The following is a 19487-nucleotide window of genomic DNA, read 5'->3' as shown; positions in this document are numbered from 1 at the left end:
ACATTATGGAAATGTCAGTAATGTTTGCTGCCTTTTTATGATTGCTTATTATTAATACCTTTCTATTTATGATTTTAAAAGTTTTCACAAGGGAGAATTTGAATACATAGACACACACCAAGGTGCACATTAGAACATTTTGTTTTGCTCTTTGCACATGACCACTAGTTGACTGTAACAGAAATTCTCCTGCTTGAAGATGACTTTGCTATGTCTTATCATTGAATAATCAGTCTTATCAGTCTTATATTGAAGGAGAATGCCCTGTTAGCTTGCTACTGACTACTTTTTAATGTGCATAGGATTCAAGTCTATATTTCGACTGTATGATCCTACCTGATGCATTACATTAGCCTCACTAAAGAGGTAAAAAAAACATCCCTTGAATTTAATAGGCTTTACCAGACTTGGGGGTTTAGGCACTTTGCCCTCAATGTAATGCATTTGATATTAAACGGAAATGGACAATATTACAAAAGACAAGTACAGCAATTGTTAGAACCCCTGCAAGGTATCTAAATAATGTGAATACATGTTATTCAAGATCACATTGAATATACTGTCTAGAAAAGTGTTTGTGTTAAGACATCATGTTCCTCAGCTACTAGACAAGGGTAGACGTACAAATGAAAAGAGAATATTAGGATATACAGTTACAGTTGTTCAAATATTAATCCATGTTATTTCAGGGTTGTAAATAATACTTGTAAGCCTCATTTGGAAAATAAATGACAATTCTGGTCCTAATTTAATAATTTAGGGGTACCTACAGTTGTGTGTATAACTTGCTCTTGACAGGAATTTCTTAAAATTCTGTGTTGTGTTGATTTTTTTGTGGGTCTAAATAGTGTGTGCCCGTGATGCTACAACAAAGGAAAACATACATTTATATGTAGTGTGCCTTCTGAAAATGATTAGATGATTTTTTTTTTCTTTAAAGGAAAACTTCTTTCTGGTACTCACATATTATCTTTGTCAAAATACTCTGTGGCAACTTAATGAAATGCATACTTATAATGCATATATATTATTTTGAAGAAATGAGTATAATGGAAAAGAAGGAAATAAAACATAAACCAAAATTTACTTTAATTGTTAGAAAAAAGGTTCCCCTTAACAAAATGCAGGTCATGTGATATATGAATTACAACAAACTTAAAACAGTACATCTGTGAATAGAACTGGTACATATCATTCATTGTTGAGCATATACAGTAAGTGCACACGTGATTAATCACTCAAGGTAAAAAGATACATTTATTGCTAGTACTTTCATATACTTTGTTTTTTTTTGTCTCCACTTATCATTCATGCACAAACATGTCCCAAGAAAACAAAACAAGTGCTTCAGCGGGATTCTTGGAGGGATGGTAGGGGAGATGAAGGGAAATTAGGGTGTTATTTGCAAATACAGATGGGTGCAGGCTTGGTGGGTTGATTAATTTCTTTGAGAAAATGAGGGGGGGGGGGTCAATCATAGATATTACTTACTGTAATTTGCGAAGGCCTTGGGATGGGGGAAGTGGCAGGTGTTATTGTGATGCTACTGGTGATTTTGTTGCCGGTCTTAATAGGAGTACCGTTCATTAATACTGAAGTTCTGTTTTCCTGCACCGAGCAAGGACTCATGGGTCTGGATGTGCTGTTAATGGCTTGAATATAGGGACTGCCTAAGTGGATGTGGATTTTGTTGTCCTCCGTGGTGATGACATTAGGGCCAGTGCTGTTTGACCTCTGCAGCTGCCAGCTGTTCTGCCTCTCTGGCGTGACACGGAAGACCGCGTGACTGCCGCTGACCTCCACAGATTCGGCGGACAGTGACCGCTCTGGAGAGCTGGTGGTGACTGCGACTATCTGGATGGGCGACATCGCCCTGTCGGGAGTTCCAGATCCAGATGAGTCTGGGGTCATGGCTCGTGAGTAGGTAGTCATGGTGAGAGGTGACATGGCTCTGTCAGGGGAACACAGCCCATCAGAAGATGGGGAGCCTTTGGACTTTGTAGGAGGAGATAAGGAGGCATTCTGGATTATAGTAATTCTTTGCTTTGGTACACCCCCGCAGTTGGGAATTACTGCAGTGCTGGTAAAAGAGTGAGCATTCTCTGAAGTTGGGCTAGTTATTTCTAGCATGGCAGTATTATGTCCGTGATCAGGTGTCACTTTGATGTGCAAAGGCTGTCCTGGGGTGTGAGTCAGTACCACATCCCCCTGCTGGACATGGTTCCCATTTTGTCGGGTTAACACTTTACCATTTGGAGGGTGGTGGCTTTCCTTGCTTCTGGCGAAAGGCACCCTTAATTTCTTGTTGTTGTTCAAGTTGTTCACATTATTGATGAGGGAGGGGCTGCACTTGTTGATTGGCTGCTCATTGTTGTAATTGGAGTCGTCCTCAGGATCACTTTCCTCATACAACTTTCCGTTCACAACTGCCTTTTCAAAAGGTGCTAAACTCTTATAATCAGGAGGCTTATTATCTGTTGGGTCAGTCTGCACTTCCTTTGAGGAGACCTGCAAGTCTGAAATCCTCCTCCCATTTAAACCAGGCCTAAGACTTTTACTAAAGCGGCGATACCTCTCCAGTTCCCTAGTAAGATTTTCCATTTCTCGGGCTAGTTCTTTGTTCTTGGTTTCCTGCAGCATCAGTTTTCTTTGCAGCGTGACATGGTCTGTTTTTAGACGACAAATTGAGTCTTCTGTACCCATATATTCATGGATCTTTTCCTTCAGAGCTTCTACTTCTCTGGTTAAATGGCTAGACTTGGCCTCTTCCTCCTTCAGGCGTTTGTAGAGAATATGCTCCTGATTAGACTCTTCTTTTTCTGCCAGCTGATATCTAGAAAGCTCCTTTTTGGAGGCCTCAAGCTCTGCCATTAGGACCTTTGCTCGTTCTTGTTCATTGGAGTACCTCCTTTCCAGAGATTCAAACTCACCCTCAGTCTTCAATAAGTCATCTTCCACCACCTTCATGTCCTTTAGCTTTCTCCTCAGCCTCTCCACTTCTTGTGTTAGATCCTTTATTTTGTTGTCTTCTTGTTGAAAATTAGTTACACCAGCGAGCTTAATGTGTTCTTGTTTAGCTGCTTTGTTCCTTAAGAATTCTTTCTCCACAGCTTCCAGTGATTGCAACCTTTTTTTCATCATGTTAACTTTGGACTGCAGATCATTTCCTTTCTCTTCCTCTGCTTTCAGTTTGATCTTGAGTTCATCTCTTTCCTTGGTTGCACTGTACATGTTTTCTTCAAGCTCAGCCTTGGACTTCAGGGCTTTCTTGCTCTCCTCAATTAGCTTTTCAGTTACAGATGTTACCTTGTCCTGCTCAGCTTGCAGTTTGTCAGTAGTAATATGCAGTTTCTCTTCTGTCAGCTTAAGTTTTTCGGCCATGGTTTTCCTTTCATCTACCAGCATGACTGTCAGTGTCTTCAGTTTAGTGAGGTCTTCTTTCAGTGTAATTTCTGTTTTCTCCAGCTGGCTCTCAATTGCCTCCAGCTCTCTGATTCTCACCTTAAGTGAATCTAATTCATTTGTGAGCTGCTTGCTCACACTCTTCTCTTTCTCCAGATTGCATTTTAGTGAGCAACATTCCTGCTTGCCCTTGCTAAAAGCATCTTCCAGCTTCTCCAGCTCCATAATTCTGCGGTTTAATTTGTCCACCTCAGCTTTCAAGCTCCGACTTTGGATAGCCTCCTTTTCCAGCTTTTTGTTCAAGTCCCGGCACTGATCCTCCATTTTTATGAGTTCCTCATCTTTCCCTTCCATCTCCAGCACTCGCTTCCTTAACTCCTCGACCTCGGTCATCAGGCTGGAGTTCCCGCACTCCCCGCGGTTGATCTTATCCCTTAGGTCCTGCAGTTCTTCCTCCGTTTTGCGGAGCGTCTTGTTAGTGTCCTCTAGATCATCTATCTGCCTGCTTAGGGTGGCAAGTTTCTGTCGGAGCTGTCGGTTCTGTGCCTCCTCGTTGGTCAGCTTGGCAGTCATGGCCTCCTGCTGCTGATGGAAACGACAGGCCTGATCACGCAGCTCAGCTTCCAGCTGAAAGGCTTTTTGTTCTCCTTCTTGTGCCCTGGCCTCAGCAGAGCTGAGCTTCTCTTGAGCTTGAGCCGAACTTGCTGTAAGTTCCTGGACCTTGTTGCTTTGCTGGGTGAGCTGCTCGGTCAAGCGCTGCTGCTCATCCACCACTAACAGCGCAAACGATTTCAGCTTTGTAAGCTCTTCTTTCAGGTTGTTCACTTTCTTGTTGCTCTCTTTTTCCCTTCGATCCTGGTAGTCCTTTTCCTGGTCGATGAGAAGCTTGAGTCTGAGAAGGAAAGCCAAAAAAACAAGAATAGGTTCGTTAGCTGGGACAGAAGAATGATTTGTAAATTAGATGAAGACGCCTCATTTAATGAGTACATTATATGCTGAATATATAGAAGGTTTTCTGCAAGTTTAGAAGTTGCATTATTTATGAGAAATGTCTTAAAAAAGAAGAGAAATCTGACTAAACAATGCAATTATACCCATATGTTTCAAATATTAGATATGGTTCCTTTTTAGGTTAAGGACATGCATCAAAAAGTAATTCTGGGAATGTATGATTCAAAACAATCACACATTTACGTACATTTAGAATAATCATTTAGTCATCGGAAGTGTAGCCATGACTTGTGAAACAAAAGATTTCTATAACCAAAGTACACGTAAAAAGTAAAAAAATTATATTACTTTTGAAGCTTGCATTCACTGTTATGCTTAGTTGATCCTAGTAGTTCCTTTGCTGTTGATGCTTATGTTTGCTGTATTTTATTTTGTTCTATATTTGTCCTGTGATAGATAAAAGCACAGCTGAATAGTATGTCAATAAGTACTCCTGTTTCCCTGACAGGAACTTATGAGTTTGCTTCATGTTGTTTCTGACATTATTAACTTTCATGATTCAAGTAATATTTGATAGCAAAAATATGGATAGAAAACTAGGAATAACCTGTTCAAAGTTTTATTTCTATTTCTTTAGGTGTACTTTGTAATAGTATAGGTATCAGGATTTTTGAAGTGGTGTCAACATTACCACAGTATTGCACTCATGCTTTAATTTTATTTATTTTTTTGTGGTGGCATTTATACTTGCGTGTTTAAATTTGGACAATTTGCCATCTTATGAAAATATTTAGTAGACGGTTTCTGCTTAGAAAAAGTGTAACCATGTCAAGAGGCAGTTCAGGGTTAAATCTGGCTTTGCTCTGTGATAGGGAAAGACAATCAGGCAATTCAGATTTACACAAACAGGAACACAATAAAATCTTTTTCAAGTTCATGTTTTATAAACTGTTCAGAATAAAACCCCATCAAGCTAGGATTTCTCAAGCGAAATAAAGATCCTGCCTGGTTATCATCTTGGTCAGGATAATGCTCTGGAAGACCACAGGCAATGTGTCCTACATTTAACTTGATATTCATCCTCTTCCAAACAATTTTGCTGTGTTATTAATATTTTAATTTCAGAAAGTTGCACTATTATTTAGACTTATTTGATTTTAGTTCTGTTGTTTTATGTTTTGCCAATAACATTTTTCATCCTAGTATTTCCTCCTTGCAGCAACTTAATAAGAAGACTTTGGTTTAGTTCTTCATGTCGCTGTCTTCATGTACAACCAGATGTAGAAGATTTTTATCAAGCTGTTAGAGAAACTGAGTATTAACTTTCTATATTTCCATATTCTTACATATATAGGAATAAATTATGAGTGTAAATATATTAATCTTATATCATTCTTTATTAGACATTATGCATAACATATTCTTTTGCTATTTGTTGAAAGTGCTTCCCTTTTATCTTTTACCCCTTTCTGTTTTCAGACATGACTGAAGTCCTCTTTGTTTTTTCTTTCGGTTAAGGTATTGGGTTGACTTGTGGTACTGACTTCATAACTTTCAAGTTAAGAAAAATCAAGAGAGAACTCATCCAAAACTCTACTGAAAAAAGTCTTATTTGTTGAGTAAAAAAGAATAAATTTAGTCTACACGCAACAGAGCAAGTCTTAAATGTTTAGCCCTGAAAGTAATGTATTTATTTACAGTATCTGCAGACTCAAAATGTAGTTATCATTTTCAAGTATGGGCTGTAAAACGATAGTTCTGGACCGTGTAAAGAGAAGGAAGAATGAACGGAGTTTTTGAACTGACTAGTAACAGAAGTGCCGGAATATGACTCAACTGTTTATGACCAACATGTTCGTCAGCTTTGGAAATGTGATGTAGCAGCTGGGCTTTACTCATCCTCCAAGTTAAAGAGTGATTTTGACATCCGGTAAGATACAGTTATCTTGTTTAGGAAGAAAAAATGTGGGTGTAGATGTTCTATTTTACTCTCTTTGTTAGGCAAAAAACATGACGGCATTACTAAGGCGTTCACCCAGTTTAAATTCACCTGTGCAAGAAATATTGGTTTTGGCGATTGCTGTGGAGCACAGTCTACTGATTGAGAGTTTTTTAGTATGTAGTTAAATTTGGTTCTTAAGGCCCTTGAGGTAAATGAAGAAAAATGTTGGTAAGGATACAAAAGGATGGTATTTTACCAACTGAGAATGCTTGATGATGAAATTACTGACTTGATCTTGTAGCACTTTAACAATGTAGATATTTTCAAGTTAGGCAATAATCGGGGGTAATTCATATTTAATGAAACTGTATATTTTTAGTACTATGCTTAACATATATATGTAATTTGACTTGTTGCAGTTTCCATGAGATCTTGATTTGAATACTGTGATCTTATTCCTCACCAGGGCCATGGGCCACACCAGTGGACCCCGTGTTTTGCATGCTTCTTGCACACTTCTTCTTTCCGACTGCCAGAAAGTCCATGAGCTGTGACAGCCTTGTTGTTACAAAAGAGTAAACGCACAACTCTTCCCGCATCGCAGCTTCCTTCAGTTGTGTGACACCGCCGGATCTGTTGTCTTCTTGCTCGTTCTTTCTACTCTAGCTCTGAGGAACGGATGTCTCAGGCAGCTCCCCTCTCGAACCTCGCAGTGATACGGTATTCATGCGCAGAGCGGGATTGGGATTTGTGTTGCGGCTCGCGAGGTTTCACCTGACAGCAGAGGGGTTGGCGCGTCGCTACCGTGAAAAGCTGCATTTCTCAGACACGGAAATTCCTTTTCCTTCATCTGCCGCTGACCAGATTTGGCAAGGGCAGGCTGTGTCTTTGTGGAGAACCACATTATGCTTTTAGCGGGGATTAAAAGTACAAAAAAAAAGATTTGAGTGGATGTGTACTGTTAGCCAGTTCAATTTCTTGTTTTTTTTAGTTTTCTCTTATTTATAATCCTGCTGTTTAGTACTGTTGCCATGCACCAGAGCTCCCTGCAGCTGACAGTTTTTGGATTTCTGAGACTTATGTTTATGTGGTGAGCCACATGAAATACACATCATGCTCTTATGTATAACCCTGCTCTTTGTAAAATATGTGGGGTAGAATTTTCCATGTCCTTCCTACAAGTCATGGCCTGCCACTTTCACTATACATCTTCGTTTTTATTTACATGCAGATGCATAAAGATTCATGCTTGAATTTCTTTCTTGGTTGTAAATTCCCATGTTATCATGGTTTTTTACCTTTATTATGGATCAAGCTTAAGATCTAGGAATAATGAGCATTATTCCCATTTCCAGGATATTTTGGACATCACAGACAAATGGATCACTGACAGACCTAACATTTGAAAAGTCACACTGGGTAGTCCTACATATTTAAACTCTCAGAGAGAGCTCGGTACTCTTTAAAAAATCTTGAAGTTAGTTCCATTGCTCTGTACTGTTGTAAAGTCCTAAGTTTTTGGAAACTGGTTTCTGGGATCTTGATATCTTCTTTAAATCCTGTTCATACTCTTTTCCTGCCACATTAATGCAGCTGTACTTACATTCTTTATTATTGGTAAAATAGTGGAAAGAGTATTGTTGCTTGTATTTAAAACATCTTTGATCTTGGCTTTCAAAGTAATGTCACTGTTAAGCTAGTTGTTCAGTATTTTTGGACAACACATTGATTACCCATAAACCTCTGTAGTTACTCCAATTTTGTTAAAATAGACATCAGAATACTTCCATGTTGCAGCCTTCATTATTGCTGTCTTGAGGGAATTTTTGCTTGTACAAGCATCGAATGAGCCACTGTGCATGTCCACACTGCCTGGTAAGCAGTGTTGAAGTCATCTTAAAGCTTTCCAGTTTGCAATGCTGTATGATGTCATGGAAGAAGCACTTGTTTTCTGACCATTGTAAAATCTTAGTAAATCATAAACATATAATTACATGGTAAGAGTTGTACTCAAGTGGTTGAATTATGGCTGTGTTAGTTATAAGTTAGCAAGCATTGTTGGTAAATGTCTTGATGCTCAATACAGAGAATAGGGAAATTACATATTTTGTCTGGTTAAAGTATAAGCAATACATGTCTTGTTGCTAAATCTACTTGTGAATTTTGAAAAAAAGATTTTTATTGAAGCTGAAGTTTAGATCTGTCACAGTTCTAAAAATTACCTGTTATAATTTAGTTATATTGGTGAATTGTGTACACATATCTTTCAAAATACAACTTATATTAGTGCATACAAACCGTTATTATTAATCAAATACCATGGAAAGTTGTTTTTTGCATAAAAGTAAAATTAAATGACAAATTCTTAATCCTCTGTTACTGTACTAGGAATTTGTCTTGATACGGGCCTGCACACCATTTTTCAAAAGTAAATCCTAAACTTGTAGTATTAATTGTTATGCAAATGAGTTGTATTGGTATACTGTAAGTCCGGAAGGAAAATGTTGCAAACCTTTAATGTCACATCCTTTAGGAATTCACTTGTTACAGTGAACAAAAACGTCTGATGTCTGGTACACACCTGACTGCCCACCACACATGAAATAAATTCCAGCATAGTATTTTAAACACAAAATCTTTGAGATACCATACCTAAACACTGCCAAAATTAAGACAGGGATCTGTCTTCCACAGTACATGCAGTTTTATGTGATGCAGAATGCAGAAGAAAAATAGCTTTGTCTTGGCCACTTGGCATATGACAAATGGTTTTGTGAAACGATGTAGGTGGCAATAATTTCTGAGATAATCTAACGTACGTTAACGTATGTTAAATCAAATTTAAAAAAATAAGAAATAAATCATTGCATTAAAGTATTAACTTTAACTTGTTTTTTGGGTATGTTTTTTGCATTTTATAATGTGATTGTTCTCTAAAAGGGTCCTTTTGTGAGGTGAGCCCAGTAAGTTTGTACTTTTCTGTGGACATGTTCATAATCATGTAAGTACATTGTTTTTTAATTAAAGGAGAGAAGACCTGCATCATTCTCTCAGTGCACATTGAGAGCACTCATTGAAACAGCTGTGTGCTGTTTGATGTGAAGGGAGACATGGTTTCCTCTAGCCTTGTTTTAGTGGGCTTTCCTTCTAGGAATACTCCATTTCTTCAGTCCCTGCAGCTCTGCCCTGTGCTGTGCTTGGTTCTAATATTTTGACACTGTGGCCAATAATGTGTTTCCCATGGCTCTGTATGAAAAAGACTAATTAGAACAGTGCACTGAAGCTGGGTTCTGTTGAGTGTTTTCTTAATATGAGCTAATATGGTAAACTGATTTATCTTCACTGCTCCCCTCCTTGAGTATTCCTGCAAATAACTACCAACAAAATCAAGACAAAATGACCGGGTATTCAACTAATAATATTTGTAGTATTTTTCCTTTTTTTACTTATGTCTTTTATTTGTACAGACTGTTTTTTCATTGCTGAACTAAACGTATTTTGTTAAATTAATTTAATTGGGTTTTTATTGCTAACTTTAGATCAAAATCAAGGCTGTGATTATTCTGCTCAAAACATGATAGTGGTTTTGTCCTGATTAGCAACTATGCTTTGTATTGCATATGGAAAACAGAAATCCTGCTGTAATTGATAACCTCATTATTCTCATTACTGATGTGTTATGTCTAAGGAACCTTATTTTACCTGAAAATGTTTAACTTAATTTGCAAAAATATAATCAGAAGGAATGCAAAGTATTGTATCTGCACTTGCCAAGTGAAATTATTGCCGTTTCTTATTCTAGTATGTTCAGGAAGTGCTTAGATATTTGTCTCCATTAAGTAGTAACAGACTTGCATAGGATGATTTTTTTTTCTTGGCATTGTCTAGGTAAAATATGTTAAATTGTTTTGGTCAGTGTAGATTTTAAACATTTGTGTAGCTGTAACTTGTCAGCTTTCCTGATGAGTTAAATAGTTGGCTAATCCTGTTTCTGAATAAGGTGTATATGTCTAACTAAAGCCCTCACTATCTTCATGCTGAGAAACAAGGAGAACTAATGCATCTGTCTTAAAACTCTTTTTTTTTAGGTATTTTCACTGCTAATAATTGGATGGTCTCACCCAGTTTTAATAGTCAGGCCTTTTCCACAGATGCACACTGCTCAAGAAACCAAACAAGAAAGAAATGCCATTCGGAACAGTGGTTCACCTTGGCATGCATTAAAACCAAGGAAGACTGGAGTTGTGTTCTAGACTTATTTTGTTTGTAGTGACCTACAAGCCTGGATTGTGCTGGCTGGGAAGAAGAGTTGTTATCTCCTGTCTACAGGGATTGCAGCTGGCTGTGCTGGAAGAGCTGTTATAACTTGTAATTGTGTAAATGCAGTTTATTCTACAGATGTCGCATTGGCATGAAATGATCCGCTAATTAAGGGTTCCATCTTCCCTCCCCCCGATTATATTTAAAGGAATTCCCCTTGTTCCAGCTGCAATTATAGACTGGCTAAATAAACAGACCCGTTCTCCACACCCACAATTTCCATATATACTTAAGAAGGGTCTATTATGTCAGAAAATCAGGGCGGTTACCATTTGTGCACTGTGTAATTCATACAGAATGGGCTTAAATATATGAAGCTGGTGATTTGCGTAAAAGGAGTCTTGGGAGGGGATTTAATATAAACTTCCCAACATTTGTCCCATTACATTAAGTGGCAGATTCACTGTATTGCCGTGATTTCGATTTTTTTATGGAGACCTGCAGCTTGTTTTAAAGTAGCACATTGTTTTCAAGTGTGTGGAAGCTTGTGCCTGTTGACTTAGAAGTATGATTTGTATGCAAGAGGTGCAGAAAGATGGCTTGTATTCCACACAAGGATACAGATACAGGTTCATTCCATGCTGGAAGGTAAAGAAAAGAAACGCAATGTTTTGGCTGTGGAGTCTTCTTCAGGTGTGAGCATCTTTTAAAAAAAGTACATCATAAGCTCTGTAGCCATACAGATATCCTGTTTGACTCCAGCCAGTTCCACTTGCGCAAGCTGGGTACTTTCCTCACTAGTTACATGGAAATACCACAGGCATGAACAGCATTGCCCTGAATAAAGCATGTGTAGGTCATTCTACTCATACCCATACAGAGACTTGAGTTTCAGGCCAGGCAAGTATAGGTGGGAGCCATGTCAAGTTTAAAATTGGTGCTTAACTCCTGCTGTCTGTTCCTGTTTGCAGTGTGTAAAGAGCAGCAGGTCTAATAACAAGTGGTCACTGTACAGGTACCGCAGGTGTCTGTTGTTTTCCAGGATAACACAGCAGTCCAGTGGAGAGGCAGGCTGAATAACAATAGACAAATCCATACCTGGATGTAAATGGGTAGAAACAGCAGTCACTTCTGTTTGTGATTTTTTTTTAAAATCCTGGCTATGAAAAAATGAATAGGTTAATGAATATATAGTTGTAAGATCTAAGTACTCTACTGTTTAACGTTATTTGGTTTTTGCATTTGCTGCTGAATCTTGTTTTAATAAGGCTTTTTGGGACAATTAGAGCAAATAATATCTGCTGGATTTGAGAAAAAACAACTAAAAAAAAATCTGTAACATTTTAAATAACTACATCAAAGGGATAATTAAGCAAAAGTGTATTGCCTTTTACATTTAATTCTGGACTAACCGAGCACCACATATTTTCTGTTTGCTTTTTGGAGGTGAGGCATCGAAGATATAAGAGACGTGGCTTGTCTGAGCTCAGGAGCATTAATACCAAGAACTTAGTTCTTAGTTCTTAGTTTGTGGTTTTAACTGTATGGGAGTACTGCCCAATGTTTGCACATTATCTTCTGCTGCTTTGTTTGGAAGGTCAACAGACAAAACCTCATTTACAGAAATACACCAGGTACTCCATTCCCTGCAGTGCAATCATGAGCTAAAACAGTGAAGCAGTTGTGACACGTGCCATAATTTTTCATGCTATTAATACACTGTACTAATACACTGAGATACACGTAAATATATTATTCAGGTATCCCTTAGGCATTCAGTAAATCTCCCACATTTTTTTCTTTAATATGTTTGCATTTCTTCCACAGTTCCTACAAACACAGGAAGCATTTAATTTGGACATTGAGACTTTGGCAAGCATTTACTGTAGTAGGCCTATGTCATTGTTTATAGAGAAGTTCTTTTACAATGTGCTTTTTAAAAGTAGCCAATTGATCGGTACTTCATAAAACATGTTGTAATTCTTATTAATGTCTTTGGCTTAGAATTCTAAAGCAAATCCTTAAACCTTATTTAAGATAGTATATTTATTTTACATGAGTTTATCATCCTTTTGTAGGGTATTTTAACAGGATACCAATCGTCCTGCTAAATTTGAGACTGAATAACAAAAAATGAATACAGTACCTGCTGTACTGACTTCGTGTATCACAAGACATGGAGAATATAAAAATATTTAAAGTACGAGGTGTAGTTAGAAGTTTGGGTTTCTAATAGTTTGTGACCTCAAGCAAATATCAACCTGCAATGTCCAAGAATGTCTAGGTGGCATGTCTAGTTCTGACTGCAATAAGGAGTATTATAACAAGTTGCTTAATTTGAAATATTTGTGTAATTAATGGTTTTCACAAGGGCATGTGAAATCCCACAAGATGAAGTTATCTGTGTTGATTCTAATGGTTCTATTGTTGTTCATTTTAAAACCATGAAATCATATAGCCATTTCCCAGAGAAAAGACCTCACAGAACTGCAAATGCAAATAATGCAAAAATGACTGAAAAACACCCTGAAAACGTTTACACAGAGCTGTTTCTGTGATGTAAGATTATGATAGAAGTTAAGGCCACATTGCATTAGTTATCATAGTTTCTTTCCTTTATGATGGTTTGGTATTATATTGCTGATTTATATCACATTGCTTTATAATAGCCAAAACTTTTAAAGAGTAGGAAAAAAGTGTCATAAGTTCTTATTTTATTTATGAACAGCTACTAATACTTTTTTTTTAGTTTGAACCCAAAGTACGTAAATGTGTGAATGGACTAGCCCCCTGAGTTTGTTCTGGATAATATTGAATCTGACAGCCTTTGACCTAAAGTTCGTGGAAGTGATGACAGAGCAAAACTGCAAAAGAGTTTGGCATTATTGAGAGGGAGGCAAAGACATAACTGTCTAACTAAAACTTTCATCGAGGACTTTAGTGTTCATTGAAAGTATATGGATCTGTTCCTGAGAAGCCAAGCGAAAAGTACTTGGGAATATAAGGACCTTTACTAAGGAAAGGAGTTTTCCATTCAGGCCAACCAGGTCGTTAGAGTTACCTGGAAGTTCACTGCAGGGCTTAAATGATTTGCTGTCGTAAGCCAGCAATGCTCAAATATAGAAGTATTTGGCGTCTAGATGTCAGATGTCTCATAGTAGACTGTTTAAATGGTTGTTTTTTCCCCATATACCATTACCTGCTATTTTCATTACTGTGTTATCTGCCCATATGTTGTATTCTTACATTGTACCTGTACTGACATCGTATTTTTTTTAATGTAAAATGTAAAAATGTAAAAAGTTGGATCGTAACGAGACTTACAGCTTGCAGTGGAGTGCAAATCCGTTTCATTTGGTAGCTGAATGCAGTACAGATATAAAGACGTCCAGTAAAATGACTTGGGCACTAGAGCTGGTGGTGCTTAGCTCATATCTTAATATATAGTTTATTTTACGGTAGCGCAAACTAGACAAAACCATATGGGCTGCCAGATGTAGCCCAGATGTTCCTGTTTGTCCGTCTGTTTTTTTTAACAGCAGGAGAAGGCAATGCATTAGGTAAGAACCTGCTTGAAATTAAAGGAAGAAGCAACAACACGAAATGCTTTATCTAAGGGATTAGAAGCATGGCTATATCTAGACTGATTAGATATTGATCTCTACCAAGATCGATAAGAAATGTTTAATAAGAGAATTCCAGATTGATGTAAAACATTCCCATTGAAAACTGAGTGCATTGATCTTATACTATAAAAATACCTTAAATTGTCAAATCTGTAGAACATTACAAGTACTACTGAAATTTTATGATGGATTTGTGAAAGCAGCCTTTGTCTGGTAACCAGTAATTTGTGAAATAGTTTTGCATTTTTATAAAGGCTTTTGGATAATGGTAGAGCTGATGGCTGACCGTGACTACAGTTTCCATCACTGTTTTATGGGTACATCATCAAAGGCCCTCCAAGGGCAGAAATCAAGTGAGGGGCAAAGGTGTTTTTTCAGATCAGCAGAGTAAAATGTAAACCTGTCCCACTTTAGAACTGTAGAAACAAGCCAGAGGTAATGTTTAATTTGATGATGCTCACAGGGACCCTTGTGTGAGATTTCTAGTTTGTGCCTTCATCATTTTTGCTGAGCTGATTTACAATAGCCATTTGTTTGGAAAGTTTGAAATACAGAATCAAGCTATAGTATCGACATTTAATTCATATGGTTTGTATGGAAAACAATTAGGGACATTCTGTTTTAAAGTAAAATAATTTTATATGAATAACTTTTGTATTTCTAGCCATATTAAGTACAGTACGGTACAGTTGATCGATCTTTCAACTATTTCATCATAACTTTGTTGCGCAGATCTGATATGGTGAAGACAACCTCGAAAGTGCTGAAGAGCTCATTAGTGTTCCTTGATCTTGAAAGAAAGTTTGACAAAAACAGAACCCAGGGCTTAACAGTGCATCCCATCCTTAATTCACAATTGTAGCTTTAAAAAGAAAGTGGAAGGAACTTCTAGCCTGCAACTATATATCTGAGAGAGTTCCCTTCAAATCCTCCACAGAAATAAGACTTTTACAGGTGATCTGTTTTAGTTGGAAACAAGCACTACAGTATGATAAAAAATGCAGCTCTGTTCATCATATGCCACACAAAGAATCTTTTCTTTAGTCTCCAGAAATGTAAAGCTGCTTAATTTTTGATAGTCCTGTGAGATTTATTTTCCTGTCTGCTAATACACCCCAGTGTTTTACACTTAGAATAGGTCAAGGATTTTTATTCAGTACATTTTAAATGAAAAATGCATGCTTTGCTTTGTCCAGTCTTTGGTTAAATGGTCCAAAATAACCATTTTGTGAGTTTGTGTTGCCAATTCGGCAATGGAATGGCTTAATAAAAGACGTCTGCTTGTGTTAGAGGATGGAAAATAAAACCCTTGAGCCCTAATTTTTTTAACTATTGAAAGTATTTATATTTTCTATAAATCAAGTCCAAAACATGAGGAATTACTTGGAATTGTTATAACCTGGCTTGAACAGAAAGTCAGCGTTATGCAAAGGACTTGTTTCTAGTACACATACTTTTTGTAAATGCTCTAGGTATGCCGTTAGGTCTTAATATTTGAATCACAAATTAGACTTATTATAACAATTGCTAAAGTAATGTTGAAAAAGTACTCGACACTGAATTGTTATGCAGTTTGTATTTGTGTTGTAGCTATTAAAGGGCAAACAATGCTGTGGTAGTTAAAATTTCCTAGAGGTCCTTTTAAAAATATTAATTAATCCTTTGGTTCGCATAAAGAAATCAGTAAAGCATTTAATTAAAAAATATATTGCATACAGAAAAATAGCCTAGTGTGGTTTTGCTATTTAATTATTGCTTTACTTCAATTTGTCTCGTGCTTAATGGTAAAACAAAATATAATATAGAACTGTTGCTCTAAGTATTACTCAGCCTGAGTAAGTTTTCATCTTCAAGTGTACACACACACAATACAAACCCTCCTAAATAAAACACACAGTATAATTCTCCCAAAACAAGTTGTCTTTTCTGCCTACCTGTATCACGCGACAGGACTGTTTCATGGATTCAGCTCATTCATGCAATGTGAGAGTCGGCTCTCCAGGCATCCGAAATGTGGACATTCCAGCAGGGAAACCAAACAATAAGAGATGGGCTCTTTGCATGCCCTGAGCCTATGGAGCATTACATCATCATCATTGCCTTATATGGAACTTTGTTGTACAGCCTCTAGCCTGTGTGTGAGAGAAAGTAGGGGGGTGTGTGTGTCTGACCTGGCTGGTTGCGCTGTCTCCTAAAACAAGAACTTAAAAAAAAAAGGAAAAAGGCACATAACTATTTTGGCACGGATTTTGACATTAAAACTTTCTGAGAAATAACTCATTTTGTCTGTTTGGCTTCTTGGGCAGGAGGAATGCACGGAAGCCTAGGGTAACAACAGTTCCTTCTTGTTATCAATAGCTGAGAGTTATTAGTTGACTGAACTTAAAAATAAATTCCTGGAATGTGCCAGAGCTGTGTGCTTTAAGCTATAGATGAGAGGAGTGCGTGTCGTGCTTGTGAGTTAAGCTGGAGAGCCTGTTGCTGTATTGTTGTACGACACTGAGGAAACTGTTTAGTGAAAGGCTTGCCTGGGGACATTGCTAATCTGTATGATTTCTTTTTGGTTCTCAAAGAGGGGCGTGTGTGTGTCTACAGGGGATCGGTCTTTATTTCTAGATGAGGTCATTATCCAGCAATGCCAGAGACTTGATGATGGGTTGGCCAGATGAAGTACGAGGTGTTCACAATGGTTACAAAAATAGTGCAAGTAAAAGCCTTATTAGGGTTTTAACCAGCTCTCCTAACCAATTTTATTCCGTAAAGCACTTTTGGAAATTTCACAATGCCTGCCCTAATTAAAGTAAGGTACTTGACCAAGAATTTGTATTATTGCCATCTTAACAATGAAATTTCTTCTCATAATTTTCTCAAGATTGCATTGAGAAAGGTCAAGTTCTTTTACAATATTAATGTCACCTGGATAAGGTGGTATACTTCTTTATTCTTTCATCGGCAGTGTAATTCATATTTGTATCTATAACGTATGTAATTTAAACCTATCATTTTCCAATTCACATATATTATTGTCTTTATTATAGATGAACACCGTAGTTGTTTAAATGCAAAACTTTAAAATTTAAAGCCAAATGAAGTGCGCAACATAAAAAAAAATTTGCGATCATTAAGCATTAAGCACTTCTGAGACAATGTTTTATGTCTTACATATTTCTTATATTTATTATATGACATATATATGATTATATGATAATATTTATATTATATGACAGGAACGTAGTAAGTTAAAAGAGATTCCTCAGTTTATGTTGCAAATGTGTTAAATGGTCACACACAATAGTGATGAATAAAATTGTTTTCCCTTCAGGAATTTATGAGAATGTTAAATGTAAAGGATGAGGGAGAGGGAAACTCTTTAAAAGTTACAACAAAAGTACCTTTTTCCTCTTCATTTGATAAAGGGAAATAATGAAGAAGATCAACTCCTAACAATAAATTGCAAAATGGCCTTCATCAGACCCATTTAAAGTTACATTTAAATTTAACTGTAAATAATCTGAGGAAAATGACAGATCCACTCTATAATTTCCTGCCAATAAAAGTAAAGATTAAAAGTCAGTGCATTATTTAAGTTAGAAAAAAACAACTATGAAACCATTTTTGCTTCAAAAGTATTATTAATCTAAACACAATCCATGATGCAGTGACTCTAAAACTAGGAACAACTGTATGATGCAACTAAGTGAAATGTCTTTTCAGAACAAACTTAACATAAAAAATGTTCTATAGTCAGATGTTCTGCTGAGAGCAGTAAAATGATAAAATCCCACATATGAGTAATGCTAACTTGTTTTAGGTTTGGTTAAAACATAGTTACCATCTCAAAGTTAAAAAGGAACTGCTATTTTTATATTCTGGGGTTAGAAAAAATCAGCATATTGTGCATTTCAATCCACAGTAAAAGTAAATGTATACAGTAACTTGTAAAACCTCCAATTTACATCACAAAATAGCCAACATTTCCAGGTATGCACTTTGCCATATTCTGCTATTCAGAACGAGGCAACAAAACGTCCAGTAATGTGTAGCGGCCCTTTTACATTGTAAACAAGCAGGCTTTTTGAATACATCTCTTTTAATCCAATAAAAATATTTCTCTCGACTTTGAGAGGGTTTTACTGACCAAAAACTACTTGTTAACTTGCAGATCACGTTGGAACATTTCTGTGCTGAAATGTCTGCTGTGCAACCTGTACTTATTCGCTCCTACATCACATTACATAGTCATCACTGTGACTGGTGAGCAGGAAGGGCCACTTCATGTCACAATTCATGGATAATCCCGCTCTCGCCTGTGGCGATACCAGGGGTTTGCGACAACATGATGTCTTACAGTACTTTCACGAGGTTCACAATTTTGTACTTAATTCGAAATTTGTCATTTTTTTTCTATGCCGTCAAAGAATTTATTTTGTTACCAAGATTTATTAACTGGTCTGAGAAATTGGGACTGCAGTTCCCCTTTGAGTAATTTCCTTGCTAAATGCTCTTGGGTAAATTTAGAACCAATTTTCAGCCAGGTGATGAAAAGTCATCTCAAGCACTTGTTTGGTTGCTGAGGATCCCATCGAGGCCAGTCTTGCAGATAACAGAGGTATCATCACCTTCCATAACATGACTGGGTAGCTTGTTTTAGACTCACCATTTGCATATAGACAGCCCATCTCTTCTCAGTCCACAGTACTGTTGCCCTTCGGAGAGTGCTCAAACCCAGGCAGTTTCCCCATGTATTTAGTAGCACATTGGAACAGAATTACTATGCAGCAGCCTGATGCAGCAAATATGTGCCTTGTCAGTACTGGGGTAGGAGATCTCCAGAGAAAACCAGGTTGCTACTGAGACTACTGTTGTTGCTGTTGTTAGACCAGCAGGGGGTGTTCGAGCACCTGGACCAGAGTTTCAAAACCAACGCGCTAATATAGTGACCAGGGAAACACTGTGCTACTGTCAAAGGTGTCATTCTTCTGATGAGACGGTAAACTGAGGTCCTAACTGCTGGGTTATTGAAGATCCCCTGTCACTTTTTTATCTGTCTGTCTGTGTGTTTGCTTATGCAATCATTAGTGTACAAAATGTACAGCAGAGGGGACAAGAGACAGCCCTGTGGTGATCCAATTGAAGTGTAGCGAATGTCAGATAAGCACTTCCCCAATTTGACCTATTGAGACCTGTTAGTTAGGAAGTCTAGCACCCACCTGATCAAGTTACCATTCAGATTGAAGTACCTTTTTTGTGCAAGCAACAGTGGTTGTATTGTATTGAAAGCGGAGGAGAAGTCAACAAATTAAATC

At 37.3% G+C, this 19487-nt stretch overlaps 2 protein-coding genes across 4 annotated transcripts in view; one reads left to right on the top strand and one right to left on the bottom strand.

Moving 5' to 3' along the window:
* cmss1 (cms1 ribosomal small subunit homolog) overlaps positions 1-19487 on the top strand; it is a 132235-nt gene that overhangs the window by 12751 nt on the left and 99997 nt on the right. The gene's annotated exons all lie outside the window — the stretch shown is intronic.
* filip1l (filamin A interacting protein 1-like) overlaps positions 1-19487 on the bottom strand; it is a 109682-nt gene that overhangs the window by 10312 nt on the left and 79883 nt on the right. Inside the window, exon 5 of the mRNA XM_088913810.1 lies at positions 1492-4294. Coding sequence (XP_088769936.1) covers positions 1492-4294 — 2803 coding nt within the window. The remainder of the gene's footprint in view (positions 1-1491; positions 4295-19487) is intronic.

This window comes from Atractosteus spatula, chromosome 4 (assembly GCF_055471065.1).
Source record: "Atractosteus spatula isolate fAtrSpa1 chromosome 4, fAtrSpa1.hap1, whole genome shotgun sequence".
Taxonomy (NCBI): Eukaryota; Metazoa; Chordata; class Actinopteri; order Semionotiformes; family Lepisosteidae; genus Atractosteus; species Atractosteus spatula.
Note: the sequence above shows the minus strand (reverse complement) of the source record. Positions and strands in the feature narration are given on the sequence as shown.